The following is a 17,755-nucleotide window of genomic DNA, read 5'->3' as shown; positions in this document are numbered from 1 at the left end:
GGCGATCCTGGAACAAAGGGCCGGGCTAAGGGACAACGACCCACCAACACGTTCGTTACAATGGACTGATAGCACTGCTGTCGGTTTTTCGCTACCTTATGTGTTACGACTAGCCCGGAGGAGGCAGTACATTATAAAGTTCCTTCACTTAATGCTCATCTCACGGTACTGTCTGCATACTCAGGAAATGCAGCCCTGCGCTGTTCTGTTAATGTTCTTATTATCTTAATTAGGAATAGTGCTGCAAAACAGCTCGCTGTTGCTTGCCCAGTGTGGCTTAGGCAGTGCTGGTTTTCCAAAGCACCAGTACAACTGTATTTCTGTCACAGACATTGCATCTGTCTTTTAAATTGCTTACACTGTCCCTTTTTCTTTATTCTTATCTTGGGAGCTTTAGATACTTACAATATTTCAGTTGTATGTTTCTAATATAATAAAGACATTTGGTTTGCCTTTGGCACTTTGCTGTATAAAAAAGAAATAAAGAACTGCACAGACATCCTATTGAAAATGTGTACTTTTTATTTAACACAACGGGTATTGTTAATTTGGTAAATGAAGTTGTATTTGCATGCATTTCAGCTGTTACGTGTTAAAACCATCAGTGTTTTGTATTGTTCTTCTTTACAGCCATTACTGTAAGTGCTCAGAAATAGGTTTGCATATATTGCTTTAGAATACCTCTTTAGAGAAATATTTTATTGTGTTCAGTGTTGTTTATATATATATATGTATCAATTTAAATATTTACCTTTAAATACAATTGGGAAAAAACTAAAAATGTTTGTTAAGGTATGAAAACCAGTCCTACGGCCATTTCTGCAAGTCACAGCACACAGTCGTGTTTGGAGAATGTTGTACTTCTCATCTTCACCTCCTTTTTCTCAAACTCTAAGGTAAAAATTTTGTAGTTTCCTCATAGCTTTGGAAATGAATAAAAAAGTAGAATTTTTACTTAAGTATGAACACTTATGTAAGGCCTTGCAACCTTAACATATTTATGTGCCGTATATTTAACGAGTTTCTCACTTTCACTATATGTAGTAAGTGCACTGTAATGCTACTTGCAGAGATACCTCATATTAGTAATGTAAAATGCAAGAGGCACAGATGATGGATGCTGAATATGAACAGGTGTGGCAACTTAGTGTGGGTCTACCTGGTCTATTTGGGTTTGCTACATTTTAATTTGATTTTTGAAGCTAATTCTCAGAAGTGGTTGAATAGAACCATGTCTGCCATGTCTAGTTCTTATACACCAGTGAAGCTGAGTTAAATTTTCAGAGGTTTATTATGCAAAAATTGGAAACAAAGGGATATTGGCATGGTAATAAACAGTTCGCAGAAAATACCCACAACAAGCGAGCTGACTTGAATTTGATTGCTTTTTTAAATATAGCATTGCAGGTTCTTTACAGCCATGTGGTCAGCAACCTCTGAAGGGAGTTTTGCCAGTTTTCTTCAGCTGCTTTGTGGTGGTCCAGCAGTGCAAGTGTGAATGGAGATTGCCTTGATATACCACTTCTCTCAGTTTAGAGAGGACTCAAGAGAAAAGTATTCCAGACTTAGTTTATAGCTTAGTGTATCTTGCTTGCACATCAGTGTCAGATTTTTTTACTTTGGCTGTAAAATGACCAGTCAGTTTTACAATTTCAGCATACTTTTCTACCTGTCTTAGAAACAGAAGGAGCAGTGAGCACCCCAGACATCAAGCAGCATTCCACTTACAATCCTTCATTATACGCAAGAGGAAAAGGGTCTTCTTTTTCAGGAAAAAAAATGCTTCAACAAAAGCAAGACTCCCTTCTTATTAGTCCATACGGTAGATCATTATTTGTTCCTCTTTGGAGGAAGCAAAAGGCAATAGTTTCTGTGCTGAAAAACAAAACACTGAGAAGATGAAAAACAACAACAGCTCTCCCTGTTTGCACGTATTACCAGGCCTCAATTTTCTCTTCAGCATCCTGTCCAACTCGTTTTTCCCCTAATTATCATAAACTACGCTTGCAGACAAATCTCATTTTAGTCTGAGCAAAACTCACCGTATTGAGGTCCTGCCTGATTCAGTGGAGACCATGAGGAATAAGATCACAGAGAAAAGTTGATAAAATAAGACAGTTTGATTGCTTATTTTTAATGCAACAAGTAAAAAAGGCTGAGCTTGCTAACTCAAATGCCTGAGAATGGAAGAAAAGCAGCTTTGAGAAATCACTGGGTTCCATCTAACCTGTGTATTAAGTACCAAAGACCAGCAGCCCTTCCTGTATAGCTGGGGGCTTCTCCTCTTCGCAAAAGATGGCAAGGTTGTCCTAATGCCTTTGTGTGCATGCTCAGCTCCCTAGCTACCTCTGCGCCTATTACTTCTCTTTATGTTGGGAAGACAGCAAAACCCTTTCACATCTGGAATCCAGCCCAAGGTCAGTGCGTTAGGCAGCAGTTACTTTTCTAAGCAATATAAAAGGCTATTTTGTATTCCAGCTTGGCAACTCTTCATCATCCATTCTTTCTCAACAACTTCTCTGACACCCTCACTGAAACAATTTCCAAACTACTCCACCATTCTGTTGTATAGTAGTGCTTTCTGTCTCACTGCTAGGTGGTGGGGCAAAATAGCTTTTGCTTCTACATGCAAGGAGTTGTAGGTTCTAACAGTTAAGTCCACACACAAGTCCCAGTGAAAAACCTGAGTGCTTTAATAATGGTGCGCTAAAGTTTCATGGCCTGCATCTTTTGGCCTTCAGGATTTTGCTTAACACTGCACTGCTTAGTACTTTTTTAGTCTTGTAGTGACAATACAGTCTCTTTCAGTTGAAGATCTTCCTGTTCCTTGAAATCCTTGGGAAAAGATGAGAGCTATTTTACAAGAAGTAAGTTTTGACAACATAAACTTCATTGTGTTACTTGCAGAGACCTAAACAACAGTATGTCTGAAAATTGCTACAGGATATTTATCACTATTCATACAAAGTATTCATATTTTCCCAGCAAAACTACCATTTCATCTAAAGGAACACAGATGCTCCTTTCAAGTCAGCAGCAGTTTGTGTCACCAAGAATGTTTATTTTCTGTGCCAATTCAGCCCTATGGATATTAAGTGTGAAACATCACAGATGAGCATATGCATGGTGTAATCACAGTGCTACTTTTGGAAAAAAGATAAGTATTCTTGCCATGATTTTACTAACTACATTACCTTTCTTCATTTGTATGAATTCTTTACATTCACGAACAAGCACGCGTTGTATACGTATGGCAAAATAGCATCCTAAAGCAGGGGTGTGAAGGGCTAAGAGGTTAAGTGCAGCTGCTAACACAAGCTTAATTAAGCAGGCGAAACACCTCTCTGGAGCAAACCAGAGTTTTATCAGTTTCAGAAGGGTGAGTTACATCAGTTCAAAAAGATGCTTAATGATGACCCATCTTATGCCTCTGGAGTGGGTTATTTCTTCTCGTTACACGTTTTTTTGACCCCTTAGGCTGCCTTCAGACTGAATGCTGAAGCTGCAGGAGTTAACCAAAACTGACCACACTTTTGCAGCAGTACTTAATTTGGCCTATTGTGCTTGCTAAAGGAGATATCAAAGGACTGTCCGTAGCCCTTCCAAGATATGACTATTTTTTTTATCACTATGAGGTAAGTGATTACTAGTCAGATTCAAACCACCTTAACTCAGTTGCTCCTCTAATGCTTCTTCTAGGATGCAAACATAAACAGCGAACCACAGTCTTTAAGGGGTGTTTGGGATGACAAATGGTTTGAACAATTTGCCTAATATGAGGTAAACATTCAGGTAAGATGTACAGGATTAAAGTTTATTATTCAAACAGGCTAGGTAACATATTTAATGATTCCTTAGTACAGGTAAGGCTGGTCAGACTTCAGAACGTGCTGGCTTTAATTCATCTGGCTTGCTGTATTCTAAGTTCAGATTTCATTGTTTGATTAGGTAGAGGAAATTATTTAGCCTGTACTAATCAATAAAGATTGTGTGGTTTACACTGAAGCATATAAAGTCCCTCCTCTTAGCCAAGACAAGACGCTTCCCCAGAGACCACCAGCAGGTCCAGAAGTCCAGGGGCAAGGATTCTGTCTGAGCCCACCCCCCAGAACTTCAGCAAACTACCTGCCTTAACCATCCCCTCTTCATTAGAGGCAACAGTTTGCCTCTAAAGTTCCGGTCAACAGTTTGCGTATTTCTAGCTAATAATTTCTAGTTATGCTTCAGATGAGATAGCAGATTGACTTTTTATTTTCAGTCAGAGACTTTTTTTCTTTGTTTTATGTAAAATATGGCTATGTTTCACTGGCAAAATTACATAACCTTGTACACTGCAGAGCTTTAATTGTCTGATGCCCTACTGACAAAATGTATAATAATGATTTAAGTTAACAAGAAACTCCACAAAAGTACTTCAGTGTTTTTTTGTTTTCTCTTTGAACTGACAGGAGTATGTGCTGTATATTCAGACAATGGATTTAACTAGACAAGTATTGTGTTGCTGTGACTTATTTTACTATTTTACTTTTTTTTTTTTTTTTTTTTGTCCTTTTGAGCAATCTAATTTTTAAGATTTGGCTGATCTTCTCAGTTTCTGGTATGTCCCGATTAAAATGTCCAAGAGCTTGCTTAGACCTCAAATACCCAGGTAATTACAGACAACTATGGCTCTTGGAAGGAAGGAATATTATTCTAGTTTGCTGTCTTATTGTCATTTGGGAAATATTGCTGGTGACTGTAAATCACCAGTACTGAAATTAGCCAGCTGTTACACTATTCATCATGATGGTTACAGGGATGGATCATGGCAGTATTTCTGAGTGAGTGGGTTGTGACACACAGAGTAGTCATGAAACACGCTCAGATGATGGCACCTCAGTGAAAATTTTGCACAATATAAAGCAAAGGCAACCTGGCTTCTCCACTCCTGAGAACTTATTTTTCAAGGTCAAGCATGCTTTTCAGCCTCTCAGGAAATACAACATAATTTGTCACTTTTACAGTCAATAAATGTCAGTTCCTTTTTATGAAGACAATGAGGGTTGCAATTTCTTCCCTTTTTTTCCACATTCAATAATGGTTCTTCATCTGATTAAAAAAAAACCTGTGAAAAATACTGGTTTAAATATTTGGTAGCAGAATCTAGAGATTTGCCCAAACATACCAATTTAAATGTGAGACAATTTGTTGGTCCCTTCTTAATATTTGGGGGTCTGTTACGTGATTTTATGATTTCTGCTCAGTTCCCATGTTAGAAAAACAAACACTGCTCTAATTAGGCAGAGAAGTTTTTGGAGATTAAATGATCCTCCTTACATCGTTTAAGATATTTGACAGTAACAAATCATATCAGACAGGCAATCTGAGGGACGATGCGTAGCACGCACTTATACTGTACCTGTTTCCCAAATAATTAGAACATTTCTGGCCCCTAAGCTGTCAAAATCACATTTTGCTCAGGCATCAAACTGGCATAAAAGTGTAAAAAAAATTAAGTTCCTCCTGGGGAAGTAGTTTAAAATGTTCTCAAACATCTTAATAAACTTACTGTAGACACTTGTGACAAGAATAATTTTCAATAAAAGACTTTCTGCCCTAGAAAGAAAGTGGACTAGATCTTTTCCCATTTTCCAAGAGAGCTCTCAGTGCTCTCCTGGCATGCTGATCAAGATGAATGCTTCTTAACTACTGTGTATTTCTTTTTCATTTTTCATTCAATTTCTACCTTCTATACTAATTAAGCCTGCATTTCCTGTGAAGTAACTAAACCTTGTAAGCTTTAAGATGGCATGGTTGTCACCTGCTTTTTGTGACAGCTGCTTTCACTGCTGATTAGAAAACATAAACTGATTTTTAAAAAATGCATGTACTTTACCAGCTTCATAGCTCCTTGTGCTGGGGCCAAGTGCAGGACTCATAGAATTGCAAACAGTATGACAAAGGGTAAGTGAGAAAGTAATTTAAAATCTTCAAGGCAATAGCCAACTACTGAGGTCTGGAAGTGCAGTGAGCCACAGCTGACCTCCAGGAGCTTAGCTGGAGGTAGCCATGAAGAAGGGAAGCAGACTCAGGAATCTCCAGCTGTAGGTACACAGCAACCTGAGGAGGAATGATAAACTGCTGTTTTACTGTGCACTGGGCACTACGACACAGGAAGAAGTCAGAGCAGAGTGCAGTCATGCTGTGGAGAGCATGTACTCTGTCCTCAGCAGGGGAAGCCTGTAGTTTTTCTGTGCTATAATTAGTCACTGCCAATGAATACACATTGCGTCACAGGAATTAGGCTGTGCTGTGCTCACCTTTGCCTTCCAAAATCAAGGAAATATCTATCACTGCCAGCTATTACGCCAAGGGAGTAAAGTACTTGGAACAAATACACTCTTAGCTGTCCAGTCAAGGGTATACGGTCTGCACTGATAGCAAAGATCAACGCAGTTTAAAAGGGTACAGCGCCACCAAGAACAAATTGGAGCATAGCACTTCTTTGCCTTAAGATTCCAATGATAAAACAGTAAGTTGTGTTTTTTGATAGCAGCATTACTTCACATCTGCTCGTTGAGCAGCCTGAGCTTCACATATGCTTTGTCCTCTGTAGGTCCTTCAGTGCAGAGGAGGATGTGTCTGTTTTTCATCACTGCAGCTTCCTCCCAGGGGACAGTCTGCGGATTCTGTAGCCTGGTTTATTGAAACAAGCCAGCCAGAACCTGCCACAAATTGATAAGGTATCTGGTCTGTTGGGAGCATATTAGTGAATCCTAAGGATGCTTGTTCTGATTTGAATAAAATTTGTGAATTAGCAACTCCCTGGAAGCCAATAGAGTTCCAAACCTACAGAAGTCTTTATGCGACCAGAGATCAGTCTGGATCATGTGAGCAGCTACCTGTCCAATCAACTAAATAATGAGGATGGAAAGACTGGATCCACGTTTAGAATTCACTGCAATATCATATTTACTGTGCACTTTCCTGTGCATCATCAGTGTTACTTGATTGATGCTCCCTACAACAGTGTCACGCCATGCAACATCAGTTACTTCCCATGCTCGACATAAAGGCAGTAGGAACTAGTAGCCCAGCACAGCCATTTGGATATTCATAGTTTCATCTTGTGTTATTTTTGCAAATATTCTAGTGACTGTAGACCAATGCTAACCGTTGCATAAAAAGACAGTCCAAGCTTGGAGAAAACTAACAGTGTAAAAAGAGAGTAACTGTATTTGCTTTAGGAACATCAACACTGAAGACGCCTGCTCATTCCTGGGCTGGAATTTTCTTCAACTTTGTCTCATACCCCAACTCATAACTTATGGGCAGCACTTCCCCAAGATATTCCCATCAGTAGTAGTCAGAAGTAGAAGTTAAATTGTTATGCCTGTGGCTGTGAGATCAAAGAATGGTTATTTCTTAGGAACAACTAGAGGTAGGCTCTACTGCTCTGTTTGCTCTTGCACAAAGATGCTGTGTTGGAATTTGAACCAATTCTTAGAAATCTTGCTAATTTTCTTCCATTCTTTTCACCAGTTAATGCACTACAACCTATGGCAATAAGAAGCACTGTGTCACAAGGAATTTTAAAATGCAGCAATAATACATGCTACAGTTGGACACTACAGCTACATAGGCAGTTACGATAGCATCTGCTTTCAAAACATAACTGTTACATTGTAAAATTCTTAGACATTAGATAGATGATAAAATTATTTAGCAGTAATTTCACAGTGTGGTAATCATGCTATCACAATATTAGCCTGCTGATTCTTGCTAAATGCGATTTATTTTCCTAACCCATTTTTCTCTCAAACACAGTGCACACCAGAGAGTAGTAGGTATTTTCAATAAATGCCAGCAGCAGCCACTTAAAGTGCCAGCTCTGAGCGTCAAGTGAAAGCGTGACATTGGCAGCTTTCTTCTAACAGCAATTAAGCTCTGGATGTAAAAATAAGAAATGAAAACCCAAATGAAAACTTTGCCTGTAAAGCAATTACAACTCGCTTGCAATGTTCATCAACATAAAGTGGGCAAGTAATCTCCTATAGATGGTCTTACAGACTATGTTGGGTTTTTTTTTGTTGTTGTTTTTTTGTTTTTTTAAAGCCAAATTCCTTATGTTTTTAGACTCAAATATTTAATACCTGGGTGTTGATAATGCTGCATACTGATGGACTACATGAAATGAATCACAGTTCCTAGGGCCCTCCTGGACTGTACTGATTTTTCTACTTTTCAGGAAGCAGAAGAGTAAGAGATCTTCATGTTCATCAGGAACAGCAAACAGTCAAACCCCACTGTGAAATAATTCAAACACAAAGGGAGGTATCTAGCTTCTCTAGACAGTGACATGCATTTGCATGACACTCAACTCAATGGTGACAGACTACTTTCAGTTGACAACAGTAGTTTTGCCTGCTGCACAAATTGTTCTAGGCATTCAGTATTGATAATGCCAATGCCAATTCTAAGAAAAATAAAACATAAATATCATCTATAATGTTCTTTTCCTTTGCAAATCCTAATGTGCTCTAGACAGAGCTGTAAGTATTAATTCATTTTACAGCTGAATTAAAGGCACAGGGACATTAAACAATTTATGAAGCATAACAGAGGAGGAACACAAGCTGCTTCTTTTCACCCATGTCCAGTTGATTGGCCCGACTTTTGGATGTTGAAGGCAACTGTTACTTCTGCTGTGAGCTCAACTAATGCAGCTTTTAGTAACATTATACTTAGTAGAATAAACTCTACCAAACTCAATTTGCATCTCTATCATGAACTTTTCTACTATTCTCATCAAAGCACATATAGTAGCAAGTTAACTGGGCTGGTTCTCTAATGAGCTGTATTTTGGTAATTTTTTGTAAAAGACCTGAGCTAGCATTAACTATGTAGGTCTCTTCATGTGGGCTTCATGCTGCTTCCTTTCCGCAATGTGCTTACTGGCTGAAAAATGCTGGTGGTGGAAGATTCCTAGTGCTGAAAGCAATAATCATATTCCAGTATTGGTGACTGTTCAAGTATCTATGCTGGGCTTTTTGTGCTGTTATTTTTATTACAGCTGCTCCTATATACTCTATCCAGTAATGGAGTTTCAGTGGCGAAGTTCAGTACAGAAAGTACAGGAAGAGCCAATCTCTACTTTTAAAAGTTCACAAAGCATAGCTACATATGCAAGTGAGATCTTCCGGACACTCGCAGCACTGAGACTTGAGGCATAAGGAAACACACACTTGCCAACATGTGTTGAAAAGGATATTGTAACACCCTAAAGCAGCTGTGGAGTACAAATGTCCCTGTAGGGAATTCTATTTCTGTAACAGAAAGAAGATGTACGATGTCACGCCTGCCTGGTGAACCCATGTTAACTGATCTTAAGTTCTAGCCCTGTAACGTAGTCCCTAAAGATGGCAACTATGTAAAATGTTCTTTTCCGCAGGAGAAGCCTCAGCTTCCATGTTTCCATCTAAGTCAAAAAAGAAGTCTGTGGTCAAGTTAAAAAGTGAACACAGACCTCCTGAGCTTCAGTTCAACGTGGATGTCTGAAGATCACCCTTTAGTTAGTAGCCTTCACTTCCTTTATAATTTTTCCATAATTTCTGACTTTACCCCTTCAAATACCAAAACTACTCACGACTCCCACTGACAGATACCTCTGCAGGCAGGCAAGATGTGCGAGCAGTTCCTCTCTGCAACATGTGCAGAGTTTGGTGGCGTGCTGAAAGGAGCACACCAGATCCAAAGGTGGCACAAAAGGTGCTCTGGAGCTTCAGTGAAAGCTCAGCTGTGCTTCCAGTATCACAGCTAGCATCCAGAGCAGGAAAAAGGATAGAGGGAAGGACAGAGACTCTCAGCTTCAGTATGAAGTTGTTTGATTCAGAGCTGGAGGATTTATCTTATGTTTCTTTAGATTATATATTCTTCCCCAAGAGTTTCATAAACAAGGTTGCGTCATGACAGATGTCATTTGTAATCTCTGCAGAATAATCAAACATTTTGTTCTTTCATTATCTTGTCTAACAGCAGGCATTTGCCTACCTAAGAAGGAATCATCTTAGGACATCAGACATAGTCATTATGAGGCCAAACGTAGGTGAGACAGGGAAAGGAGATACTCTGAGATCAGAGACTATTCTTATTAGCTAGTGAAGGTGATTCATCAGGAAATGTTTGTATAGGGTCACAGATAAGAAAGCAACATTTAGGCCAGAAGCACAAATAGCTTGGATTTGTTTGTCTTAATTTCCAGTATTTTATTATTATTATTATTATTATTTTGCCTTAGTTCTTTCTGGTGTTTTTAACTATTGTTTCAGATTGCTCTGAATGGAACACTAATGCAAATGGTGAAAGAAAACCAGAACTACTGAGTAGATTCAGCTGGATCAGCCTCACTGATTCAAGAACCCTTCAATGAGCCCTATCACAGGTTCTGGGGTGGCAGGTTGAGAGCACAGATGGTCTGGGCAGCAATGGCTTGGTTTCCATGCACTGAGGGTGATGGTTCAGTTGGAGGGATTCCAGAATGAAGACACTCCCTCAGCTTTCCCAGAGCCATCGGGATCAGCACGCAGGGGGTTCCTGACCCACACGGTATGAGACTCGAGGCGAGGGGCACAGGACTGTCTGACCTGTACTCCCATCCTTCCGTTGGCTACAGAGGGACAAGGCGTTGTGCACAAGGACGGCTCTCCCGCACATCGCACAGACCTGTTCAGGTACAGCGTGCTCTGTGTAAGCCAGACCCAGCACTGGGCGAATGGGCCTCTCTTTGTAATATTAGCACCCTCAGCACTCACACTGTCCCACCTCAGAGGAGTTATGGTATCGTATGAGAAACATCAGCCATATGAAGAAGATTTTTGTCTTTTACCTCGGTATTTCAGGAGCGTCGACGTGACATGCAGAGGTAACAAAGCAGGGCGACAGATCCATAAATCGCAAGGCAGATATTGTTAAAGCCAAATTCCTTCTCCTCTCTACCTTAGGTCTCCCAGTGAGAGCCGCCAGACCGAGAGAGAACCATCCGCCGCCCCGCTTCCTCAGCCGCACCCACCCCGCCTCCCATCCCAACGGCAGCCGCCGCCCGCGCGCCCCCTGCGGTGGTGAGGGCGGGCCCGGCCTACGCGGTCTCTTCCCGTGGCGCATGCGCGGTGGGGGCAGGCTGAGGAAGCGGGCGGCGCTAACGGCCGTAGCGCGGTCCCTCCTCTCGCTCCTCCGCGGGGGTCGCCGCCATGGTGCTGGAGAGCTTGGCGCGCATCGTTAAGGTTCAGCTGCCCGCCTATCTCAAGCGCCTGCCTTTGCCCGAGAGCGTCGGCGGCTTCCTCCGCCTCACAGGTAGGCGGAGGCCCGGCTCCCTTCCAGCCGTCCTCCCCGTGCCGGGCGGTGTGGGGGGCGCGGCGGGGCCGGGGGCCGTCCCGGGTGGTGGCTCTGTAGTGGGGCTGCAGAGGCCAAGCGGGCTGCCGGGGGGGCAATGGTCTGAGGACGTTGTACTGCCGTTACGTGGTTACAGAAGGAAAGGTGCTGGGCAAGGGCTAGGATGCGCTGTGAGGTAATGGTAGCAGCCAGGGGAAGCTGTAGGAAAAAGTAAAGTGTGTCGGGCCGAACCGCCCGCACGACGTGGCGCTGTCCCCGCCGGCATCAAACCTGCCTCTCCCTTCGCTTAGAAAGGTAAAGATAGCGTCTGCACGCATCTAACGAGCACAGCAGGAGAGAGCTCTTTCTGGGAGCCTGTTCTGTAGCGTGCTGTGGTAATGGAGGCAGAGCCTGCAATAAAGGGGTTGGTTTGGTGATAAGAAGCGAGGGGAATGCTCCAGCCTGCTGTCTGGGAGTAGAAAAGGTCCTCCCAAGTGTGGAATCAACCCCACATGTTCTTCCTGCAGCACTGAGCTGGGTGACTTCAGCAGTGCTGCAAAATGGTTTCACTGAAAGCCAGGCTTGGGTACTTGTTGCAGCTTGTTCATGCTCCTTGTAAATGTAAAAGTTGTACTGCCGTCCTCGGGACAAGGAAACCTGCTCCTAATGAACTGTTCATCCGTCTGCACAACTACTGCACAACTACTCTCTCATTTGGAAATGCCATCAATTAAATAAAGAAACTCAGCTGTTCTGAACTTGGAGGAGACGGACACAGCAAGGTGCAGTACAGGGCAGCTTGTCATACCTTCAGCTTTTGGCAGTTTCCCACTTAACTCACTGCCTTTTTACCTCAAGCCTTAGTTATGATTTATTAAACATAATAATACCTGAGCTTAACCTCACCTTGTTTCACTTTTTCAGATGTTTTTGTAACAGGATTAATGTGCAGTCTCTGCATTTGTTCACACTACACAGCAGTTACAGGATTTAATTTTAAAACCTCTGGTCAGAGCTTTTAATTTTTTTTCAATAGAATTAGCTTGCTGTCATATTTTTTTCCTCCACTGATAGGTGCTTGCTCAAATTTGGAGGGAGGGGAAGAAGCGAACAATCGACTCCTTAAGTGAGAAATATCACTGATCTTAAAACATCTAAGCGTGTTAATATTTGTCCTTTGGTGGCATCTGCTGAGCTTAGTCAGGGACCTGCACCACAGAACACTTTGCTAGCATTCACTTTGTTCACAAAGGCAGGCCAGAACCCAAACTGGAAATAGTGCAGTGCTTTGCTTCTTAGTGCTTTTACTGATTCATTCTATAAACTTCTGTTAGCTTCCAGCCTGATGCAGCTTCAGTTCCTCTCATGCATCAGTTTTAGAAACAACTGACCAAAAGTGCAGGGAAGAACCTTTCCTGTAGGATATTACTGTAGCACACTGACTACAAACCTTGAGACAGCTGTTGTGTGTCATGACCTCACCAGATCATAATGGAAAACTGCTTGCTTGGAGAGGGGAAGATTTAATATCCTGTGCAAAACTTCTGAAGGTAATAGCAGTGAGGGAGATGGGAAAGAATCTGTGTGACCTTAGGCCTGAAAGCGGATATCTGAATTATCACACTGCTGCTTAGATGCCTCTTCCAGTTTCTTGTCATAGCTGCTTTGCCTTTCCCTTCTCAAGCTCACCAGAACGAATTGAGTTTCTCATGGTGGCTTTGCCTTTTATTCTGCTACATTTCATTAAACTGGAATACTGATTGACTGCAGAATAACATGTGCTAGCAGTGATAAAAGAGAATTTTAAGGTCTCTGAGAACCTATGTGCTAGTCTCCACGGTGCAGCCCTGGGAGGGATGTCTCACACTTGGGGTATGTTTTAAGAGGGACTTTGTGACAAACTGCCAGGTATGAAGTGGACAGGGAATGGCCTCAAATTGTACCAGAGGAGGTTCATGTTGGATGCTAGGAGAAATTTCTTCTCCAAAAGAGTGGTCAGGTGCTGGAATGGACTACCAGGGGGAGACCTCATTGCACTCTACAACTTCCTAAAGGGAGGTTGTGGTGAAGAGGGGTTTGGCCTCTTCTCCCAGGCAATGAACAGGACCTGGGGAAAGGGTCGCAAGTTCTACCAGAGGAGGTTTAGGTTGGACGTGAGGAAAAACTTTTTCTCTCAGAGTGTGGTCAAGCACTGGAATGGCTGCCCTGGGAGGTGGTGGAGTCGCTGTCCCTGGCAGTGTTGAAGAGGCATCTGGATGAGGAGCTGTGAGATATGGTTTAGTGCTTGTGGTAGCAGTGGGAATGAGAAGACGGTTGGACTAGATGATCTTATAGGTCGCTTCCAACCTTGTGATTCTATGATTACCCAGGGAGGTGACAGAGTCCTGTGATAGTGACCATGGAAGCATTCAAAAGATGCTTAGATGTGGTACTAAGAGATATGGCTTATGGGGAAATATTGGTGGTGGGTGGGCAGTTGGACTGGATGATCTTGGAGGTCTGTTTCAACCTTGGCGACTTTATGATTCTAAGTCCTTTGTGTTTAATTGTATAGCAATCACAGAATCCTTAGAGTTGGAAGGGTCATCTAGTCCAATTCTCCTGCAGTGAACAGGGACATGCACAGCTAGGTCAGGTTGCTCAGAACCTGGTCCAGCCTGGCCTTGAATGTCTCCTGGGCAGGGCTTCCACCACATCTCTGGGCAATCTGTTCCAGTTTGCGGGAGGCAAAGAGACAAAGCCAGACTCTTTTCAGCAGTGCGCAGCAATAGGACAAGGGGAAATGGCCATAAACTGAAGCATAGGAAGTTCTGCACAAACGTGCATAAGAACCTCTTCACAGTGAGGGTGACAGAGCACTGGAACAGGCTGCCCAGAGTGGTTGTGGAGTCTCCTGGATGGCTATTTGTGCAAATTGGTCAAGGGAGCCTGCTTTGCAGGGGGATTGGACTACATGATCTCTAGAGGTTCCTTCCAGCCTGTAGAATTCTGTGATTCTGTGAAGGTTCTCCTGCTCCCCCACTCCTCTCAGCCCACAAGTGTGTGGTGTTTTGTTTTTTAATTTGTAACAGTATCTTTTCTCTCCTGCCCTAGAAGCATGGTCATTAGTGTGATACAAATGCTAATTCATAACTAATTAATTAAAAAAAAATAAAAAATTGTGCTTAAGAACCACTGCAAATTCAAGCATGGAAAGACTATGTTGAAAGTTGTTGCAGTACCATAATCATTTATACAGTTGTGGTGTGTTCTCAGATAAGTGCCAGTAAACATGGATTTCACTCGAAAGGCTGTAGGCAGCTCAGAGAGCACAAAACTATTCCCACAAAGTATTTTCATTACATGGTGTACTTTCAGAACCTTCAGACTGTTAAGAGAGAGCCAATGCATTATAACTGGAAGGGTGTTATCATGAGCATTTGCTTTATTGCTGTTCTGTGAGGCTTAATTGCATTCCTAATATGATTTGAGAGCTCACAGTCTACCTAGCATCTCCAGCTTTGTTCTATTGCATTTCCTTTCTTGTGCACCTTAATCTTGGAAAAACAAAGTGTAGAACAAATTTTTTGTTACGTCCCTTTTAAATCATTTAAAAGGGAATCTTGATTACAGTATTTTCTTTTACAGAGTGCTCATGCAGCCATCTGTGCTCCAATGTAAAATATATTTTTTAACATCCTTCCATTACTTTGACTCTTCAGAAACTGAGAATGTTCTCTTTAATGCTGCATGCATACTTAAATTGCACTGGAGTATTGTCACAGCTTGCTGCTTTGGAAAAGTTTATCCCCCTTTAAAACAGATCTTCTGGGAGGTGCTGCTGCTTTCTTTCCAAGTTCAGTAAATCTTTTTCAAACTCGTATGTCTAGATTTCTAACGATGTAGCAAGGCTGCTATGTCTGCAGGGGATACTTGAATCTCTTACGTGTATTTAGAAGTTTCTCAGCATGGTAAAAAGCATTCTCTGTGGCTTGACTTATCTGAAGGTACTTAGCCCATCTCTGCACTTTTTATTTCTGTATTTGCATTGGAGAAACTGGTTGCAGATTCCTGAGAGCTCTGAAAAATAAAGCACCAAAAAACTGGCGAAGACTAACTAGTGCTTATTTCGTAATCTGTGTCGTATCTGCCAAAAGTTTCTAAACAAAACTCGGAATAAAGCAAGGAAAACTTCAAGAAGGTAAAAATCTGAAATAAGCAATAAAAAATTGAATTATAAAACATGGATAGCTCTTCATATATAGAATGTAAGATAGCAGCATTACATTTTTTAGTAACTTCCCATGGGTAGTCATGCCCAGGCTGCTCGTTCATGCTGGTTGTGACTTCAGGTGAGCAGAACTGCAGCAATTTTGGAGTTCCTTATTTTAGTACATCTTTTACTTGTTTTGAATTTATTTGCTTCCACTGAGTCATTCTGTAGATCTGTGTTAAAACTGAACTTAAGATGAAATTCCATGAATCCAGTTTGTACCTTGCCTACAATAAAATCCAGACTTTTAACCTGAAGCTTTTATTTTTGACTCCCTTGGCTCTCACCTGCCTTCAGCCCTGCTGACTCTGCAGTCCTGCTCCCTACCTGATGTCTACACCACTTCAGAATAGCTGGTGCTGCCCAAGACTGAAGTGGTGCCAAGAGCCTGTTTAAATTCCACTTGTCTTTAGTTTCAGAATGGCTGCGGTTATTGCCTTTCCTGGGTGTGCTGGCCTTGCTTGGGTACCTTGCCGTTCGTCCGTTCCTTCCCAAGAAGAAACAGCAGAAAGATAGCTTGATTAACCTCAAGATCCAGAAGGAAAATCCAAAAGTAGTGAATGAAATAAACATCGAAGATCTGTGTCTCACTAAAGCTTACTGCAGGTGTTGGCGTTCTAAGACGGTAAGATACCTTGTTGCTGCGTCAGGATGAGAAGCTGAAATTTGCAGTATTTTTATCAGTTCTGAGGTGGTGGATGGCAGCAAGTTGTCCTGTTGCTTTTCTCTGAGGGTGGGACAGGCTTCTGAGAACTGCATAGTTCTTTCTTTTCTCTACCATAAACTCACCTACATGCAGAGAGAAACTGTTCAGTCTTGTAAAATAGCACGGTATGGTTTTCCTAGAAAACTTACCACGTGACCATCTGTGAAAAGCATCATAAAAGCAGCCTTAAGATTTGAAAATAGAAGAATATATGATGCCAAAACAGTATTTAGAAAACTTTACATATTAGAATGAAAGTGGGACCTGTGTTTAGACAGAGCATATCCCCAGAACAACTAATTGATGACTGCTTTCAATAGTCCATATCCTGAGTCAAAGAAAGGTGGATGGGTATTTTTCATCTAGTTTCTTATGATTCTGACATCACACTGGTTTTAGCTTCTTTGGACTGAATGGTTTCCTGCTTTAACAAAAAATTGTGCCCTCAACCTAAGGGAGGTCTCTGAAATTCTCTCCCTTCAGAAAGATCATTTCAGCAAAGGGAGGAATGGGGGGGGAGGGGGCAGGTTTTTGGTTTTTTTTTCTAGCTAGTAACATGTCAGAGGTCTGACAGGGGAAGGGAGTTTGTTGAAATGGGACACAGTTGGAGGAACTACCAACTTTGATAAAGTGTTCTCAGCAAAGGAAGGACTGTGAAAATCACTGTGTAATTGTTGTACAGAGATGTACTAACTTCTTGTTTGTTTTCTTCCAGTTCCCTGTCTGTGATGGCTCTCATAACAAGCACAATGAATTAACAGGAGATAATGTAGGACCACTAATACTCAAGAAGAAAGAAGTATAGCAAATTCTTAATCCATTTGCTCATGACTGATGAGTCTTTTATACCACTGTAGTTGCAAGGAGCAGCATTTTATTATTATATGATTGGTATGATTTAGTCCAGTGATTGCTGTAGATTTTTTTTGAGATAAAGTACATTTAGACAGTGCTAGATCTGTCACTGTTTTGATACTTTATTCTAAGAATTATTATGTCTGCTTTGTAAAACTGTAAAGTAACTATTTCTGTAAATAAGTCATTTGTTTCAACAATAAAATGACTTCCTGCAGTTGAGCCTTTTTTGTGTGAACATGCAGTAACAAAAAAGTCACTATTTCTAGGTAAGCAGGTCAACCAGTAAAGTTGCCCCTTTATTCTGGGCCCATTCGTCATTCATGTGCATGTAAGGAAGCTCTTTGAAAGTTCACTTGCACTGCAGAGGCTATTTCTTTTAGCAGGGACAGTCATAGGAGGAGTTGGCTAAATGACAGAACTGAGAAAGTGAAGTAAAACTGTGTTCTTGGCTTCTTACTGACTCATTAGTAAGACAAGTCAGAACTGTGCTGTGGTATGGCTTAACTTCAGTTATAGGTAAATAATTGCTACTTATTCAGCTGTTAGACTCCACACTAATTCTTCTAACGTGCTTTATTCTTTAATGAATGGCT

General features: G+C 41.5%; 1 protein-coding gene across 1 annotated transcript; it reads left to right on the top strand.

The window, feature by feature from the left end:
• Positions 1-11,165: 11,165 nt before the first annotated feature.
• Positions 11,166-17,376, top strand: CISD2 (CDGSH iron sulfur domain 2). The gene is made up of 3 exons (XM_042812910.1): positions 11,166-11,328; positions 16,012-16,223; positions 17,020-17,376. Exons 1-3 carry the CDS (start codon positions 11,226-11,228, stop codon positions 17,107-17,109), a joined length of 405 nt encoding a protein of 134 aa, XP_042668844.1. The 5' UTR covers positions 11,166-11,225; the 3' UTR covers positions 17,110-17,376.
• The last annotated feature ends 379 nt before the right edge of the window (positions 17,377-17,755 follow it).

The sequence above is a fragment of the Centrocercus urophasianus genome, unplaced genomic scaffold (assembly GCF_019232065.1).
Source record: "Centrocercus urophasianus isolate 14NV4802_14NV808 unplaced genomic scaffold, USGS_Curo_1.0 seq_13, whole genome shotgun sequence".
Classification (NCBI taxonomy): Eukaryota; Metazoa; Chordata; class Aves; order Galliformes; family Phasianidae; genus Centrocercus; species Centrocercus urophasianus.
Note: the sequence above shows the minus strand (reverse complement) of the source record. Positions and strands in the feature narration are given on the sequence as shown.